Raw genomic sequence first — 19,976 nt, 5'->3', positions numbered from 1 at the left:
TAGATACAGTACCCCCTCAACCTTATAGCACTTAAAGCGTATTGGTTTGTATATTATGCCACTGAATGTTAATAGTAAACAGTGTTATGCTCACCCTGATCCCTGAGGTTAGGCTTCTTTCCTCAACCCCTGTCCCTTGTTCGCTTGGATTGAAGTAAATGTTTATGGTGCCCACTCGTTTCCTTGGTTGGGTGAAGCTGTGGATGCAGGAAAGAATACTGGTTTATTCTAAGTAACTAACTATAAGTCTGTTAAAGTAAAAGCTGGCCTCTGGTGAAAAACATCATAGCACCCAGAGAATAGTTCCATGATCTTACTATTTGAATAAAAAGTAGCATCTTTTTCCTAAAAACTTGCATGGGAACTATAGTAGACGTAGCATTTTACTTAGTTACAGTGAATCTGACTTGGTTTTGGACGCGTTGTAAACACAGTAGATTGTAGACTCCTCAGCAGTAGCGCAGTGAACAAGGTGTGCTGTCTTCCAGAATGCTGGAAGTTGTTTAGAACAAGCATTAATGTATGTTCATCATGTGATAGAAAAACACTTTGACACAGACTGTGAGTCTTCTTTTTATAAAAAAAAAAAAAAGATCGGGAGCAGTCAATAGCACCTGCTGCCTCCCTTTATTAACCATCTCAGCCTCCTTTCATGTTGCTGCTCCTGCGGGTTTTGATGCAAAGGTCACATGACCAGTAGCGCTCCCTCACACCAAGGTTGCTGGGAAAGAAACGAGCTTTTCCCATCATCCATTTCACATTTTTCTTTCTTCGTGCCCCCTACCCTCCTCATATTGTCATCATTGCCATCGCCATGGCTACGGCATTGAAGGTTAACGAGGTGGACTTGAGCCCTGGTGATGCAGAAGCCGCGCCCACCCAGGTCTGTAAGGGTCTGTCTTCACCCAGCATGCTTTGCAAATTCTTGGGAGAATGATATAGGACTAATAAAAGATGGTTTTGGGATATTGAATTGAACTGGTTTTATGGTGTAGTGAAGCGCACATGCAGTAATCCTAACCTGTCCTTTCTCCCTGACTTCTCCCCGTCAACAGTCACTTGGAGCCAGTGAGCTCGGCCTCTCTCAGGTTATTTGATTGTGTATTTGGTTTGTCAATCATTTGCTCTGTCCGCGTTGGTTGGTTTGTTGGTTTGGTTCACTCCTTTTTAGGGTGAAGTTGCCCTAGCATGATGATGCAGAGTCAGTTTTGTCAGCTGCTACAGACCCAATCTGGAATTTGTATGAACAAAAACAAAAAAAATCTGAATATCTATAGTGACAACTGATGGTACTTAGTACTAAATGTGTCTCTGATTATACCCTTTGTTTTCAGATTGGGCCTGAGTGTAAAAACTGATCCTGAATGGGCACGTTCACCCAAAATCTTCACTTTCGGTTGCTCTGCTGTGGTTTATGGTTTCACAGTTTCAGTGTGGTTTCTTGTTCATATCTGTGGTTCATCATTATTTCTGGGTTTCGCTGAAAGCCCATTTGGGGTTTGTTGGTGTGTGTTCGTGTCTGCTGGTGTTGTGATGTTTTGAATGCTTTGAATTTTCTATGTGTTAACATGGGTACGAGCGCTGTTATCATTACGTTCAATGCGTAATACCAGAATGTTTTTAACTTGTGCTTGTACCCATCTTCCAGCCTTCGTCACAGTTTTTTTTTCTATTCTTTTTCCGTTATTTAATTTTATTTTATTTATACTTCATTTATTTATTTGATTATGAGTTATTATTGAGTTATCACTGGTTATTATTTTTGTTCCAGATTTAGTTTTATTTTGTAGAGTTCAAACAAAGCATATTAATTTTATTTATTTATTTTTTGGTAGCTTTATTTCTATTTTTTAAATTAATTTTCTCTGTTTCATTTTTTTGCTGTATGTCTGCCTTACAGAGTCCAATGAGAGTGTATGGGGACAATATTTATGTGAGGCACAGTAATTTAATGTTGGAGGTTGGTACTGGCATCGTCTGATGGCTGAAAATAAGAACTACATGTTTCCGTGTACTCTGACGCCATCAGAACTACAACTTCCTCTGTACTGAACTGTACAAGACTGCTGCCCTCTCGCACTCTCAGGCTCTGTGTGCATGCCTGCGTGTATTCTTGTGTGTTTACGCTATTTCAAGAGTAATTCTGGTATTATTGAAAATGGTTTGGTATGAAAAGGTATCAATGCTCCTAAGTCACATGGCAGCCATTTTGAACACTTGAGCTAGGAAACTGAGAACGTTGTCATAAATGATATATAAAACAAATGTTTTAAAACTTAATATGTCAGATGTGATTTTTTTGCTTGTTGTGGAGTTCTTCCCCCAGATGGCCAAAATGAAATGATTAATGCAAATTTATACACATTAATTACAAGGTCTGCTACACTTAATAGTTATTAAATCAGCAGCAGTCCTGCAAACAACAACCACAGCAACTGTTTGAATTAATCAGACATTAACTGGAGGTTATTCATGTAACCAATCATCCCCATACTGATGCGTAATATTTATTTGATTTCTATTTATCTTGCTACACAACAGTACAGTAGAGAATTTCCCAAGCTGAGTGTTCACAATGGCTGCTTTGTGAATAGGGTCTGCGGTGTGTGAACGTGACTTTTATGCATGCTCTGTGCATGTTGAATGTTGAATTTCTTTTATTGTGTTACATTTCCAATCCTTGATTGATCAAAGAGTCTGATTATTGCCAGACAGCTGCGTCTAACCAGACTAATCTGGCCTCCCTAACCTGTATGAGGAGCTTTCTTCCTGTTTTCTGGTGATTGGCTGCCAGCGTTGAGTGATGCGTGGTTTGATAAGCTACTAAACAACAACAACAACACATCTTTTTTATGCAACATGGGACTGATAGTGATGCATTGCCAGCTGATATCTGTAGCAGCACAGTAGTCCACATAGCATAAATATATATTTTAATATTATGAGTGAAAGGGAAGAAGGAAGGTAGATGGAGTTGATGTGAAACAAACTTGATACTAACTGAAAAGGAGCAAACAGCGACATGGGAATATAGTGAAGGAGGGAGAAAGAGAGCAGGTCGGCGTGATCACCACTATCGGCTCCATGTTCTGCAGTCTGCCCTGCTGTTCCTGACATGATTTCAGGAAACAACTCCTCAACAAGATGGAGAGGCCATGTTTCACTGCAGCCTGTTTAACACACAAACACACACACACACGCTGGAACAAAATACATGTGATGAACTAAATTTAAGATTTCAGACCCCTTAAACGAGGCTCCAGTGAGGCATGGCATCTGTCTTGTCTTCCTCCTGATTGACAGACTAATGTTCCTGTAACCTGTTGAACCAAATTTTTCCCCTCCCCCATCCCTCTCCTTTTCTCCTCCCTCCCTCCCTCTTTCTTCCTCTCTCCTTCCCATCCTCCCTCCTCTTTTCCTCATCCCTTGTCCTTTTTGCTCTGGTCCTTGCTTCCCTCTATTATCAATCCTTCATTTTTTCTTCCTCCTATCTTTTTCTTTACTCTCTTTCCCTCATCTATCTCATGCTTCTACCATCTTGCCCTCCCCACCTCTGCCCCACATCCCATATTTTTATCCCACCCCTCATTCATCCATACTTATCTCATTTACTCTCCATCCCTCCCCCTTTACCCCGCCCTCCCCCTTCCTCTCTTCTCCTCTCCCCTCCACTCCCTCATTAGGACCATGATAAGACCCAAGAAGAGGTTCTGAAACACCAAGCTAGCATTAGCCAGCTAAAACGCTCCTTTATGGAGGCGCCACCTCCCTCTCCTCCTCAGCCCAACCAGTGGGAGAAACGTCTCACCTCCTCTCCCGCTACAACGATACGTGTTCAACAGCAACAAGTGGTACGTCTGTCTGGATGTTTCTGTGTCAGCAACTTGAGAAAAGAAGCATGAATTACAAGGCATTTTATTCACACACATTGATCAGGGGAAATGTCCTTGCAGTGCTTCAAAACTGCTGCAAATTGTGTAAAACAAAGAGACGTGGTTTTGGTAGCAAGAACACCCATGTGTATGATCCCATGTGTGTGCACCTGATTTAGAACTGATTCAGTCCTCTCCTCCCCTCTTACTCTGAAGTGGGCATTTTCATGTCATGCTTTTGCCATGGTGAGGCTGTCATGACCCGTTGTTTAGAGCTTACTCATCACTTGAAGGACTATAAGGGGTATTTTTCTTCTTCTGTGGGAGTTCTTCCTACAAAACTGACTGAAATGTCGCTGCTGCACTGCTCCAATTCTTCATCCCTTTCCAGCCGGACTCGCATCACAATTTACATTACATTACATTTTATTCTGTGATATTTTGCTGGTTTCTGGTCTCCTAAACAGATCTGTTTCATTCTGTTCTGGTTCATATAATCATCACAAGAGGTGGAGATGGCTGTTTACTTCCTCTGTATGTGTGTTTTTATGTCACGCTGTGTTTTGTGCTTGGAGGGATTTCTTTTCTCTCTTTCTTATCTCAAATGTTCCCATCTTTTCTCTTCTTCTCTGTGTTCTGCGCTCTGTGTGTTTGTGTGTTGCTGTAGAGCCTTGAAGAGGAGATAGCTTCTGTACTTTTCAGTAGACACTCTGGCACTGGCTTTTGTTTGGCTGCTGCGTCGGCCTGCAGTGTTCCCGAACCAACACTAGATGCTGTTATAACCACATGCTCATCTACTGCTACTACTTCCACTCCTGTCTGCAGTCCTGCTGCACCTAATGGGCTTCTTATTCCCCCAACTGCTACACTCTCTGCCACTGAGGTGCTGCTGCTACTACTGAACATTTAGGAGTCAGTTTACTTTCATTTCTGTCCAATTTGCATCTGCTTTTTTGTTGAACCAGTGATGTAGCCATCGTTGCACTGACAGAATATAGGACGTTTCTCCATAAATTGGTCACCTTGAAAGTAAACTGACGTCCTGTAATGCCTCAGTTAATGCCAGATGTGTTCACAAACGACACTAAAGCGATGCAAGCTGTCCATAATGCCTGCTGTGGATGCTGGATGAATGGTAGTGATCCTTGTTTTGTATCAGGGACCATTCATCCTGAATGATGGGCATGGTTAATCTAATCCAACAACAACTAACAGCTGTGAATGCCATGGATGTTAGGACGTCATCTGTTTGTTTTGTGATGGTAATTATGTGTGTGGATTGAATGCAAATGTAACAATCTGCCTATTTACCATCTCCTTTAGGAAAAAATAACTCTGTAAAAAGCAGCAAATATTGAAGCAGCAGTTTGCATCACGCTCTGAGCCATTATGTGTTGACTTCATAGCCTTTAAAATGGCACACAAGACATTTTAAAGTCTGGACTTGGAACTAAATTCATTATGCCATTTTTTGTGTTGTCATCAACATCTCAAAGAAACTGCTGACTTCAATACCATGTGTCTTTTGTTTTTTTATTTTTACTTATCGATGGGACGTTCTCTTTAATCCATTCTCCCATGGATCTTTTTTATTTTCGATTCTTCTTTCAACTCGTTCATCCCGTCTCTTTTACTGCCTGCTGCGATGAACTTGACACTGTATGGAAATTAACTTGATTGTGCATGAAAGACGGTCCACCAGGGACGGAGAGGGAGAATCAGAGAGGCAAAAACAAAACAAAACAAGTAACCAATTTAGCCCCTTTACCCTGTGCTGTGGTAACAAGCATCACAATATCGCTTCGGTGACGTTAAGTGCTAACAATGATGATGTCGCTGCTGGTGTGTGATTGATGACTGTCATGGTAACTTCTCTGTCATGCAGGAGAGCGTGCCCCAAACGGAAGCAGACGCTGCTGGTAACACGATCTCTGATACCAAAGAACCTGCTAAGGTGGTCCTAACTTCCTTTTTATTAATCCATCCAGCCTTCCATTCATGACGCTTTTCATCCATCGTTTCCTTCATTCCTCCAGCTTGAAATGTGGTGTTCTTACTACAACCATCCATCCTTTGACTGTTCATTTGTCTTCCTAGTTGTTCCGCTCACTTTCTTACATATTCTTTTTATTCCTGATTTTTGTTGTGTATTGTTTTATTTTCATTTAAGGTAGTTTGATTTATGTTCAATGATCATGTTATGCTTTTTTTTGTCCCCATGCGTTTGTTGTGTATGTGTGTGCACCTCATTGTGTGTGTCTGTGCACTATGTGTACATGCGTGCGTGTGTATGTGCGTGTGTATAGACAACCGAAGTTGAAATTGAAGAAACCGTTGTCGTCCAAGAGGTTTCCAAAGCACCCAAACCCGGACTTGTTACAGTTACAATCAGCCCACCTGCCAGCTCACAAGAGAGCCAGGAAACAAGAGAGCAGGAAGTGAAAGTCAAAGAGGAAGTAGTGGTAGCGGAGGAAGCGAAAGCAGCGAAGCAGGAGAGCATTTCATCTGAGAGTGAGAGTGAAGAGGAAGCGGAGTACCATCCAAATGTCTCCGTGTCCATCTCTCATACACAAATACCAGAGGAGAAGGAAGAGGAGGAAGAGCAGGAGAAGAAAGAGGAGGAGAAGACGGCGGAGCAGGACATGCCGGTTCCAGACACTTCTTCCCTTCCAGCTGAAGTCAGCCAACCTGTAGAGGCAGCCACTCGAGACGGGTCCAGGAAAGAGGATGCAGAGGCAGAGAAGACTACTGCAGAGAAGGAGAAAGAAGGTGAAAGGGAGATGGAGGAAAGCACCGATGATCCAATGGTGACACCCGATGAAGCTCCTAATGGTCTCCCCCTGCCTGAGGAGAGCGTGACCGGGATGGCCGCCCCTGCAGAGGAAGAGGAAGAGCCTAAAATGAACGGAGAAGCCTCTCTGGCTGAAGCAGAACACCGGCCACAGGTTATTTGTTGCTCTGAGGTAAAGTCTTCACTGGGCCGACTGCGGAGCTTCCCTGGGCTTTGATCCCTCCCACCAACTGTAGAAACACCCACTTTTTTTCTCCTTCCTGCTTTCCACAGTGCCGGTTTCCTTCTTTCCTGCTTGCGTGAATTATTTAAGCCCCATGTACATCCTCACACTCACGGTTGTGAAAATTCTTTTAAGCCTAAAATAAAACCTTTTTAGAAATATAGTTAAAACTCCCTTAAAACAGACAGAAGAGTCATTTAATGATACAATTCTCCACCATTGTTTTTGGTGTCAAGTTACCATCCCTTACGTAATTAATTTGAGTCTTTATTTTGATTTCCACCATATTCATACAGTATATTTTAATTTCTGTCTTATATACCATCATCGTACTTCATACCATTATCACCATGGCTAGTTCACTCCTGCCCCACATAGTGTGGTGTGTTGCTGTTACTGCCTCCTGCTCTGTATTTTAGTGTTGTGGAGTAAATGGGGCCTAAGTGGGAGATGCATGATGCTTTTAGGTGTACATTTGCTTTTTGCTGCGCATGCTGTATTTCACCTTTGGTGCGTGCGTGCGTGCGTGCGTGCGTGCGTGCGTGTGTGTGTGTGTGTGTCCTCCGTGTGTTTGGCACTGATGCTTCTCTTTCCGTTAGTGATTAATTGGCTCGTTACAGTCACCATGGTAACGGTATTGTGGAAATCATCATTGCCAACCACTTCGGAAAATGCCACCCGCTCATTTGAATGTCATCTTTTGCATGCTGTTTACACATCAATTGCTGTCCTGTTTTGCCAGTCTTTCGAGTGTTTCTTGTTTTATTGGCTCATGTGTTATGCATGTCCGTGCTGTGTGTCGTACTTTGAGTTTGCACGTTGACGCCAAAGATGTGTTTTTTATAGCCGTGGCACTGTCGTAGCTGTTGCTTGTACATCGCTGAAAGTAGTCGTTGTGCGTTTCGTGATGTTGACTCGCATGAGTTTGGAAGCTCTTGACTTTTTTGTTTTTGCATGAGTTTTTCTGCATTTACTCGCATCTGTTGTGTTTATACATCTACAACTGCTGTGTGTGTGTGTGTGTGTGTGTGTGTGTGTGTGTGTGGAACAACTGAATCACTTCCCTTTCAAAACAACACATTAATGTTATTGGAATCTGCAGATAGTTTAATGATAATTAAACACACATTTACATCCACATTCTGATAGTTTAACAAAAAAAACACAGACATTGATTGACTTGGAAGTGAATTTCCAAAGCTAGTGATGGATGCCAACGTGTTTCTTTATCTTTCCCTAACTGTCTCAGGATTAATGTATTAACCCTCTCTCCTCCCCCTCACTTCTCTCTCTCCTCCCTCCCCAGCCACCTGTGGTAAAGACAGAAATGGTGACTATATCAGACACGTTTGCAGCCCAGAAAACTGAGATAGCTACAAAAGAAGTGCCCATCGTACATACGGAAACCAAGACCATCACATACGAAGCCGCACAGGTGCACCCTTAAGAAACACAAGGAGCTTTTTCTTTTTCCTTACGTGTGTCAGCATTCGTGTTGTGTTTGTGTGAAACATTTAGATTGGATTATTATTTCAAGGCTTATTAGTGTTAAGGTTGTTGTTTGAAAGCATGTTCCAAAAAGCTTCCTTCCTAGCAACAGTGCATGCCGCCGTGATTCACTCCTTCCTCAGAGAAGTCATGTTTTTAGAAGACAAAAAGAGTTTATTTAGAACATGAAACATCCAACGGGGATATCCTGGTGGTAATGCACAGCTAATGATCTCCTTCGTCTCCTCTGTTATCAGTTGGATGGTAATGGTGACGGCGAGCCTGGAGTGTTGATGACTGCTCAGACAATCACCTCTGAATCTCTGTGTACTACTACAACCACACACATTACCAAGGTACAAACACACACATCCTCTTCTTAATGCATTATGACATTACATTATGGCAGCTCAGACAATCACCCCCTACTGTTTATATGTAATATAACTACCATTCACATTTATGTGTGCAATCTGTGCAAACAGAACCACATTTGTTCTGTTGGTACAAATGATAATTGTTAAGATATTCTTGTGTGTTGAGCAGAGCTGCACTCTTCTGTCATTTCACTTTTTGTCTCTCTCTCTACTCTTGTTTCTTTCTAATCTGTGTTGACACATTGGACCATCATGACAGTGCCAGCCACTCAGCCATATCCCAGCAGCCCCCAGGAGGGCCTTGATAGTTCATAATATCCATTATAACAGGCATCAAAGCATCGTTGTTTTATGTTTTGTTGCAGACGTTAAAGGGCGGCCTATCGGAGACGAGGATTGAGAAGCGCATCGTCATTACTGGCGACTGCGACATCGACCACGACGAGGTCAGTTTTCCAGTCACGCCGCTTAACCCGACGCCTTCTTATGTGTTTCAGCAGCTTGTTTGATGGGTCGCTTTATTCTGACCAGATGTAGGTGGTGTGTTCAAGTATCCAAATTTTGCACCTTTCCACATTTTGTTTTTCAAAATTGAAAAACATTGTTGGGGAAATGATGTAGCTGCAGAGTCTTCAGCCCCAGCTTACTTTGGTTTAGCGAATCATTTTTTCTGGTTGCTTAGACGTAAGGGAGCAAATGTCTGGTGACATGTCTTTCATGTTGTTCGCAGTCTGAATGCACAATTTGATTTATTAATCACTTATTAGAGAAGCCCACATGCCATTAGCTCCGCTCAGATTCCACTGTCTGGCTGTGATCTGCGACATCCGTCTCTTCACTTATTCATCCATACATCTAGAAAATGGTGTCTTAACCTCTTTTGTTTTCACCACGCTGTGTCTGATTTTGTTGCTCGTCTTGGTTAGTTTAGTTTTCTGTCTGTTGTCTTTGACTGTCAGATTTCCACAGTGACAGAAATCTAATTTGTACTCTTTGGTGCCCCAGATGTGCTAAAGCTACACTGAGCAGGTCACATCTGAGATAGTGCAGTCCAAATGTACTTGAGCAATAAAAAACGAAAGAATAACCATGAAGTTTAAGTGCAGAGCTTCAGCTTTAATTTTTATCTTTATATCCTGATGAGTTCAAAGATAATTGGAACACTCTGCCTTGCCTTTTTCCATTACCATCATCACTGATGCATTGCCATAAAATTGGGAGAGTAGGTGTAAAAGGAGGTACAATTCCTACACTGTTCACCCACTATAGGTGCGAGCAATGTAAAATGTGTCATTGACCATATACATACAGACTGCTCTGTAAAATTTGATTTATAAACCCCGGCCTGCAATTGTAAGTTTCTTTGAAAACCTAGTAAAATAAATTTATAGACATCAGAGGTATTTGAAAGTGATGGGCGATGAGTGTTTATTTCTCAAACTGGATTCTCTCTCTGCTGATACTTTCTAATCGGTGGCTTTCACTTGTGCCACAAACTCTACCACAAGTATAGCGCCCTCAAAATATCTCAAATATCTGACAATGGAAAAAATGTATTTTGCTCAGGTCTGGATCTTTAATCACTGTTTTTTGTTTGTTTGTTTTTTAAGTTGCTTGTCTTGTTTGATTCGCTGGATTTACACAAAAGCAACAGATTTGTGTCACATGAAGTTGGAAATGGATTTTTTTTAAATAATTTTGTCCCACTTGATGTGTCTGCACTATCTGAGCAGACACATTAATTACTTAATCCAGTTTCCATTGATCGTAAATCCAGCATTCTTGTCATTTTCGTTATGCTTTTTATTTAATTTTTCATTTAACTCCACCATTTCCCCCCTCCTCTCCTTCCTTCACCTCCCTCCACTGCCTGCTGTGCTCGGTGCTGCCACCATGTGGTTGCCCCTTGGTACTTGCAGGCACTGGCCCAGGCCATTAAGGAGGCCAAAGAGCAACATCCTGACATGTCTGTTACCAGAGTGGTGGTTCATAAAGAAACTGAACTGGCTGAGGAGGAGGATTGACTGAACTCAGGTAATAATAATAATAGTAGCTCATTATTATTATTATTATTATTATTATTATTATTGTAGTCTTTATTAACAGTGGGGGTGCACATAGTGGTTTATTTTCTGAAGACAAAAATTAAAAATGAATGAGATGAAAACTCCCACACGTGAAGCTGTTAAAACCACCAGCCTTCATCACACATGCGAAGATGAAGGAAGAGAAAGGAACATTACATTTAGGAAGGGAGGCAGTGACTGATGGAGGTCTGTGTGTGGAGGACAAAGGAAATCTTTTGAGTAGGAAACTAATGTTGAGGGCCAATCATCACTCCACCCAGGCTGACTGCCTTCACCTCTATTTCCCCAGAGCTGAAGGGCCCATCGTACTCTCTCTGTTGAAGTTGAATGACCTCCATCACCCTATGACAACCAACCCTGACTGACTGACTGACTGACAGAAGAGGAGGAGGAGACGAAGAAGAGGAAGAGCAGAAACACAGGAGGAGAAGGGGTAGACGGATGAAGAGAAGTCGCCGATCTCTTCCCAGTCGGTCTCTCTTACATGTCTGTGGTGCATCTAAATCCCTCACTCCAAAACCAAGAAAAAAAGAAAAATAATATCCTCACTCTTCCCGAGGGAACAAAAAAGAACCACTTTTGTTAGCTTAACATTTGTAGCGTGTTTTTATTTTTTAATAGTGCTTTTTTTTCTTTAACAGTTTGTTTTACTGTCATGTATTGCAAAAAAGAAAAGCTGTAGGGATGCGCCGATAACCAATCCTGATGAGATACAAGGCTGAAAATGATTATTGCATAGTACCAGTGACCTTCAATAACACTCAAAAGCAAGTTCTGCTTTTTTTTTCCTACATAAAAAGATCTCAGACCGAGAAATCTTCATTTTTATCAAAAATTAACTAATTTGACACTGAAGTTTTGTACTTGGAATCTGTATCAGCGGTGGAAAAGTATTATCGGTGCATTCCTGAAAAAAAAAAAAAAAAAAAAAGTAATTCGTTAAATTACAGCTCCCTCCTTCGCTTCATTATGGTGTAAATGGAAAGTAACATAATATAACACAGTAATTTCTACAGTAACAAGCTGGACTGCAGGAAACCTTTTTCAAAGTGTAACAAAATCAAACTCATTAAAACTCCTTCACAGCCAGGTGAACGGTGGAAGCAGTGTCTCATTATTACATTTTAATGCTAATGACTACAGAACATAGGGAGCTGTAATTTAAAACACTGCAGTAAAAACCAATCAGCCAGGTTTATGGATTTTTATGATTCTGTCTTTTTTTCTCTGTGAGTATAGTTATTATTCATCCACATTCCTCGTGCGTTGCCTAGCGGCTGAGTGAGCTCATTTTCAGTTCAATTCACTTTTTACTCGCCTCTAAGAAGAGAAGACATTTCGCCGTTCACATTAGGCGGGAATGGAAGGAATCTTAATTGGGCCAGTGGGTTTGACATTAATTAAGCTCGAGAAGCCAAATGATGCAGGTGGAATTAATCCCATGTGACACATTTGTAAGTTGTAAGTATTTTAATTTTTTTGATAAACGGAAATGAATTTGAACTGAAAATGGACTGACTTTAAAGCTGGTGTATACAACTCTCTGTACACTAAAAAAAAGGAAGGTTATTAGATGGGAGCAGTAATGCAGCTTTTCATTAGCTAAACGCTCTCCCTGGGCCCGCCCACTGTACGACGCTAGCCATTCCTATTGGGCCACAGGGAAGCAAGGGAGCAGACTTTTGATTGGGAGAGAAGACCAGTAAACTGAAGGATAATTGGGAGATAACAACTTGGGAGTGAAAAAGAATTTGAACATTTATGCATGTTTAAAATGGTTTTAGTATTCTTAGGACAATGCTTAATACACAATCTGCAATTTAAGTTATTCAAAAAGAGTTTTGTGCTACAACCAGCACAGGTACCAAAATGAGGACATACAGTTCTTGAAACCAGAATTCAGAATAATGGAATCACTTCTACCAGTTTGCTAACTCTGCATCAGAGCCTGTTTGTCGCCATAGCTCAGCACTTAATTTCACTCCCAGCTTCTTTTCATACCAGACTAGATAATAGCAAGGAAACGCTGCTAGATATAATGAGATCTGGGATTAAATTCAGCATGTCTTCACACATTTTTATCTTGAGCGAGTCTAGATAGAAGGCTACTGTGTTGATTGGTTTGAGAGTGTGTAGATAACAGATGATCTCAGCTCATACAGTACGTCATAAGATAAGATTATCTTTGGTCTGACGCCGGCTGCGTTGTAACTGTTTCACCGCAACCAAAATGTTCTTCAGCCTTTAAGTGACTTTATATGTTTTTTTGACCTGTTTTGAATTTCAAAATGACATGCAGTTGTATTCTACATGATTCTACTACACAAAATCATAACACTCTGAATCCATCAGTGTACTACAAACAGGCATGGAAACAGTTACAACATAGCAGTAAAAATGCAGCTTAAAGGGAAGTGTACCCGAGGGTTTGAAGTGCTCTTGAAACCCTTCAATGGAATATCATGATGTTTTATTCATTTTTCTGTGTCCTTTTACCCAAATGTTCAGCGGAATTCAACAGAAAATGTGACTTTTGTGTAAATATTGGTGGTATTAAATGGGTTAGAACAAGGTCTAATGCATTTAGTGGGACAAAAACACATTTTTCCTGAAATTTAACTGATTGTAAGCGAAGAAGTGCCACAGATGAATATAAAAAACATTCCACCTGTACCTGCCTAGATTTGTCTTAACCCTCCAGTCTGACTGGACATACTGACGAAGTTTCTCCACATTTGAAATAGTATGTACCTCTTAATTTAACCCCAGTGTTAAAACGTTCTTTCTGGAACGGACGATGGAGTGGTAATGACTGTTAATGTCTAGGCTTTCTATTGGGAAACACTGGTCTGACCTCTACTATGCAGTTAAATGACATTCCAGATGAGGGGGAAGCTTTAATCTCTAACCCTCTTGCAAAGAGACAAAGCAGCAGAAAAACATTTATAAAAACAAACCGTGCAACAATAGGCAGCTTTGGAAGCTTTCGCTGCTCCAAAAAAAAAAAAAATCTTTTAAAAAGCATTGGTTATATCACAGCTATATATGTAGATTTTCTCATCATTTGTTGTCTTTTTCTCTGTGAAACTGATCTAGTTGTTTAAAGGTGGGATTTATTGTGCGCCCTCTTGGATATTTTTAATATTGTCACAGTGTTTTTGAACACATTGAATGAATATCACTACAAAATCAAAATTCTCTGCCACCGTTTCCTTTTTGTACTTTTAGTCCCAGGTTTAACCTCTTTTCCAGGGGGTCTGGGCTCTGTTTTAACCAATCACAGGAGCTTTGGGGGCTGCGAGGTCTGATTTTCCAAAATGTTGGTAACACTTTCTCGTGAATTTTACTTCAAAAAATGAAATGCTGCCACAAATGAATGTTTTGCCATCAGTAATGTTTATTAAGATTAAGAAAGGCAGCACAGGCAGACTGTTGAAAGTTTTCAGTGGTTACCATGGCAACTCCATAATGTCACTCCAAGCAACTGATGATGATTCAACGCCAGCTGATTTTAAAAGTGTCAGGGATCGCAACACAGTAACATTATGGAGGACAATGTGACTCAGACAAACCAACAATATACTGCCATTAGTTTAGATGTAATCCATACAGTTACATCTGTGTCTGTGTGACGCTGATGAAGTAGATGTGTTAAAAAAAATAATAATTGGACCACCTTCTTTACAGTTATATCTCAGGCTTTGTACCACAGTTTGGACAGATGAGACAGTGTAAGGTCAACTAATACCAGCACAATTTTGTATCATAACTACTTAAAAGTCACTTTCAATCAAACTTTATAAAGAAATTAATTTTGGAAAACCAAACCACAGCTGTCTCATCGCTCCCTGTTAGCCAACCAATGATCACCGGTAGGGTTTTTCTATCTAGCAGCTTAATTGTCTTGTGTCTCCCCACACACAGCCACTCCTCCCCTGTGTAACACTGTTTAAATAAAGGATTGTTATACTCTGAAATCTGTTGGTCACATAATTTCTTCATCCGTTGGTTAATTAATTTATAAAAACTGAAGTCCTGTATGTTAATGTACATAAAACTGTTTACAGGCAGTCTAATAATGAAAGTGTACCATTACAACCTGATTTAAAAAATAATTTCAGGGTTGGAGATAGTTTCTCAAAGTTTGTCCCAAGGTTAAACAACAAAATAAATACAGCTCTTAAAGATGCCTTTAGCTTCATAATGATGTCAGAGTCTCACTCACACTCTCACAGTCAAAGAAAGTGATAACTTCTCAATTTCCCTGAGTCTTTTAAAGATGTATAATAGGCAAGTCACTTCCGCAGATCTTCTATGGCAGTTGATGATTTTCTTTTCTTTAGAAAGAGAGAAGATATGTCCCTCCCCCCTGGCGTTTACATTATAGATACTCTGAACTCTTGTTGACTGGCAGGACAGCTTGAAACAATCAGGAAAGTGTTCATTTCAGCAGGTTTGAAGCGTCTCTTCTGCCTGGCCTGTTGTCCTGTCAGGTGTGTGTGAGTGCTACCCAACACTCCTCCTCCTCAGGTGTGTATTTCTGTATATCTGCCTGTAGATGGCGCTTCTGTGTTGCGGAACCCCCGACAGATCAGCCTCAACTGTGGATGAAAGACGAACTTGTTTAAAGCATAGTCTGGATGAGAAGGACCAAAAATTACAAACTACATGGATAATAGTCTTAACACTACACTACACAGGCAACATGTAAGTATTAATAGCCTTAGTTATATAATGTGTGTTTTTTAGCAGCTTTTACCAATTAATTTAAACTGTTTAAATTAGTAATTAGGAATTATTTATGTGGTCATCGTCACATTATGTAGGCAGTCACTGTTTAGGTCTGCAAAGCTGTTTATAATCATTTGGCTTTAATTACATTGGAAAGTACAGCTTTAATTTACTGTGCGCGCATGCCCTCCTGCTTTTAGTGATGGTTACAGGTGTAACAGCAGTTATGTTAATGAAATGTCTATAGTTTAACTTTTATTTAATGTAGAGTTAGGTGAATTAAATTAATTAGGAATGGATCCCCTTTGAAAGCTACCACAGAAGCTCGAGCAAGCTAACTATAAAGAGGGTCTCTTATGCTTTTCCTTATTTTCTGTCATATACATAATGTTACAGTGTTGGATATTCATACTAAATGTTGCCAAAGTTGCCAAATAGTGAGGTAAATGTATGTAAAAGTAATTCCTGTGAGGTAAAGGCTCAGGCTTCAGACTGCTCTGAATGCTCCGTTTCAGTTTTTTCAACCGCCGTGTCTATCTGATGTCAGATAGGTACGGATGTCCTTATATGGTATCTCTGCTCCAGGCACAGGCGAGATGTTTATGTTTATGTCACCGTAACGTCAGGTTTACAGTTTGCCTTCGGAAATTCTTACAAAGACTTCCGGAATTCGGCCTGGCCAATCAGAAAGAAGTGGGCTTTTTAGGGAGGGGGGCCTTAAAGAGACAGGAGCTCAAACGGCTTGTTTCAGACAGAGGGTGAACTGAGGGGCCGCATGAAGGGCCAGAATACGATAAAACGGGACTTTTTTGAACTGTGAATCATGCAAAGCTACTCTAGTGGAATCACAAAATAAAAATATAGAGCTGGGAATAAGCACAACAGGTCCCCTTTAATAGATGTTAGCAATGATAGCAGACATCCACTGTGCTAACATTTTTAGTTAGCTTAATATAAAGCTCATAAACTCACTACTCTAAACACTTAGTTTACATTATGATGTTGTTCACTCTCTGTTTCTGAAAATAGGTGTGTTTCATTAGAAACTTGAAACAATGGCTTGTCATGTTTTACAAGCTGCAGAGTTGCCTCTGTGGTTTGCTGAAGACCAGATGTCTCCTCACAAAAATCAACCGGGAAAAGGCAGCAAGGAGGACCACCACCACATTACTGAGTGGCTACATTACACAGTAAGTACTGTGATAGTTAACACATCAATTACCCACCTAAAATGCAACTTTAGACAGAAGTATTTCTCACACAGTCAGTAAAACACTGAACTCTTAAATAGAAAGTAGTTTTCATTCATTTGAGTACCAGTGAGAGACAGTAAACTGCAGATGGAGTGGTCCTAATTGATTATAGTTGGCCTCAGCATAAACACCACACCGCACATTGATGCACACACACTTTCTGGCTTTCCTACTTTGTCCATTAATTGAAGCCACAATTAATTCATTTTTGCAAAAAAGTCATTTCTTAAAACAGCTGGGTGCTGTAGTTTTTAGCAAACGTTACTCACACAGGCGTAAATAGTGCATGGACATGGATTAATGCACTTTGCCAAGTTCTTCATTTTATTTTTTTCTTGTAGCCTCTTTTGGATGTTTTTCATTATTTAGAGTGTAGCTTAGCTGCGGGACCCTTAGACATTCCTTTTCTACCTGGGAGCGGCATGAGCTGTCAGGTACTGTTTAAAAGACGATGTGAATGTGAGACTTCTACAAGACTGTTGGTTGTCTGCATGTGTGTTTTCAGATACACTGATGCACTTCATGTTTTATTTGACTGTGGAAGTTGGTATGAAATGAGAATATTTTCTTGACATAGACAAAATAGTGTGTAGTGGTAGCCATGGTGATTAATAGCATGCAGTAAAATCTTTGGGGGACAGTTTTTTGCAGAAATCCTTATAATGTGGTGATAATATGGCATCTTCCTTCAATGTCCATTTAGCTACACAGCACTGCAGTAAATAACACATAGCAAGAGGTCTGGACGTGGGTGAGACATGAAAAGTTAATAGCATGCCTACCCTGTCTGAGTTTCCAGCTGAGGTAGATAATCAGTTGCAGCAGCAGCAGACAGACAGACAGGAACAGCAGCAGGCCGAACAGCCAGAGAGGAAGACGGCTGTCTGTCTCTCCGTCCGTCTGTGTGATGGTCTGTCGGAGGAGCAGAGCCAGATCAGCCCAGGGGCCACTCAGCACCTCCATACTGCTCCTGCATGGGTGGAAGCAAATGGAGAAGAGAGGAAGTCAGGATCAGTGTGATGATAGTGATGTGAAGTTCAAAAGACACCTAGGCACCAAGTTTAAAACTGGTTCAGACGTCTATGTTACACATAACAGTTGTTTTAATAGCATACAAATTACTATTTCAAAGTGAAGCAGGTCCTACCCACATGTTGAGATATAGGTGGGAGTCAATCCTTTAAAGGTAGTTCAGTAAAATACACAATGTATTTATAAGAACATACTGTAGCAAGAGGTTACCAAATAAACACTTTAGTACTTTACAATTTTCAAAGTGAGACGTGGGAAATCATGTAGTTGACATAGTTTTACATAATTGTACAGTTAAGTGTAGAAATGTCGAGGTGTCATCTTTTTCATGTTGATCTGAACTATAGTGAATAACTGACGTATAATCCAGGTAGGAATTGACAAGAAATCATCAGATTATTGGGTTTCAGTGGAGATGAAGTCTTTTTATTCATACAAGTCTATGGACTTTTTCACTTAACATCAGCATGCAGGTGAGTACAATGGACATCAGTTTGATGTTTCTATGCAGTTTTCCATACATATGAAACATATTGTGACTTTGATTTTGAGTAAAGTAAAGATGTGTATCATGATATTCATACAACCATATCAAACTCCATGTCTGCACGCGCCGACCGTGCATGCAGCCTGTTACAGTCGCTCCTGTTTGTTTTCTTATTTTTTCTTACTTTTTTTCCTTTATTCTTTTATCATAACTTTACATACTTCTCATTTCTAACTCTGTGCTACTTTTTCTATTGTTGAATGGGAGCACCTGTAACATGTCTAATTTCCCCGGGGATCAATAAAGTATTTCTGATTCTGATTCTGATAGTGGTTGTTTTTGTTAATGGTAAAGTCATATGTGTTATTTCCTTAATGTTTGAATCGTAGCGAGCATTAAAATGTAGTCAGCTAGCCTGTGAGATTTGGGTGATCTGGGTGCAATTTTGTACACATGCAAAATCTGCTGACCTGCTATATTTCTTAATACCAGCCACCAAAGCTAAAAGCAAAGTAAATACACAGGAAGAATCATATAGAAATTGCATACACAAAAATAAACAAAACAAGTCCCAAAACAAGCACCTACACTCACAGGAAACACAGTCTTGATTTATTAAAGCCTCAGCAGTTATTAGATATATTTCAAAAGATCTACTTACAGTTGTCAGGTTCCCCAAAAAGGCAGGTTTAAAGGGATGTAGGTGGAAATGACTTGCAGATGGCTGCCAAATATTATCACAGTTGTCCTTACTGATGTGAAGTTGTCTTCAGTAGCCAGGATTTGAGTGGAGGTCAAAGGTGAAGTTTTTAGCGGTGGCTGTCACGTAACTCCAAAGACTTAGAAGATACATTTTAAAATTCAGGAAATCCGTGTGTCACATCGGGCGTCACTGCTGAAGGTAGTGAGATAATCCTCAGAATAGTTCCTCAGGGAGAAAAAATGGTCGGTTCAGTCCAGATGTAAAAGTTGTGATTCTCTTGATGTCCTCTGTCTTTCTGTCTTGTCAGTCTCTGGCTTTCTTTTTCCTTCCCGTCTCTCTCTCATTGGTAGAAATAACCCCCTCTGTTGTTGTTGACGATGTGAACTTTGTTCGGTTCCAACAGTCAAACCTTGTGATTGCTAAGAAGATTAGCTGTAGTGGCCATGCCTGTATGTGTGTGTGTGTGTGTGTGTGTGTGTGTGTGTGTGTGTGTGTGTGTGTGTGTGTGTGTGTGTGTATGTAGTTTTGGGGGGTTACTGCAGGTTTCTGCAATTGGGGGGAGAACGGATACTTTTTCATCCTGTGTGTATTGGGGCCTCGAGTAATGTTTTGATCATTGAACCTTAGACCTTTGTGCTCATTGTGTCATAAAACACACACTACTCACTAACACACACACACATTCGTTTTTTTCAGCAGCTCCGCCTCTGATTGGAAATAGGTTTCTAATTTGTCTTATCTCCCTCCCTCTTTTCCTCTGTCTTGTCTCTCTCTCTTTCTCTGTTTATCTTCACCAACAGACACTGATAGCTTTTAGATTGGCGGCAGTATTGATTACTTTAAAACAGAACTGATAGCATCAACCATGACTGTATTGTAACAACAAAATGAGGAGAGAGACAACATTCAGCTGTTGGAAGGACACACACACA

General features: G+C 40.5%; 1 protein-coding gene across 1 annotated transcript in view; it reads left to right on the top strand.

Annotated features, from left to right (window-relative positions):
- epb41l2 (erythrocyte membrane protein band 4.1 like 2) overlaps positions 1-12,570 on the top strand; it is a 44,348-nt gene extending 31,778 nt beyond the window's left edge. The window contains exons 15-26 of the mRNA XM_070925568.1: positions 833-883; positions 1,056-1,088; positions 1,901-1,960; positions 3,684-3,851; positions 4,540-4,755; positions 5,758-5,826; positions 6,179-6,835; positions 8,193-8,321; positions 8,632-8,730; positions 9,117-9,197; positions 10,671-10,785; positions 11,128-12,570. Coding sequence (XP_070781669.1) covers positions 833-883; positions 1,056-1,088; positions 1,901-1,960; positions 3,684-3,851; positions 4,540-4,755; positions 5,758-5,826; positions 6,179-6,835; positions 8,193-8,321; positions 8,632-8,730; positions 9,117-9,197; positions 10,671-10,775 — 1,668 coding nt within the window. The 3' untranslated portion in view covers positions 10,776-10,785; positions 11,128-12,570. The remainder of the gene's footprint in view (positions 1-832; positions 884-1,055; positions 1,089-1,900; positions 1,961-3,683; positions 3,852-4,539; positions 4,756-5,757; positions 5,827-6,178; positions 6,836-8,192; positions 8,322-8,631; positions 8,731-9,116; positions 9,198-10,670; positions 10,786-11,127) is intronic.
- Positions 12,571-19,976: the final 7,406 nt, after the last annotated feature.

This window comes from Enoplosus armatus, chromosome 19 (assembly GCF_043641665.1).
Source record: "Enoplosus armatus isolate fEnoArm2 chromosome 19, fEnoArm2.hap1, whole genome shotgun sequence".
Classification (NCBI taxonomy): Eukaryota; Metazoa; Chordata; class Actinopteri; order Centrarchiformes; family Enoplosidae; genus Enoplosus; species Enoplosus armatus.
This window is presented reverse-complemented; position numbering and strand designations above follow the sequence as displayed.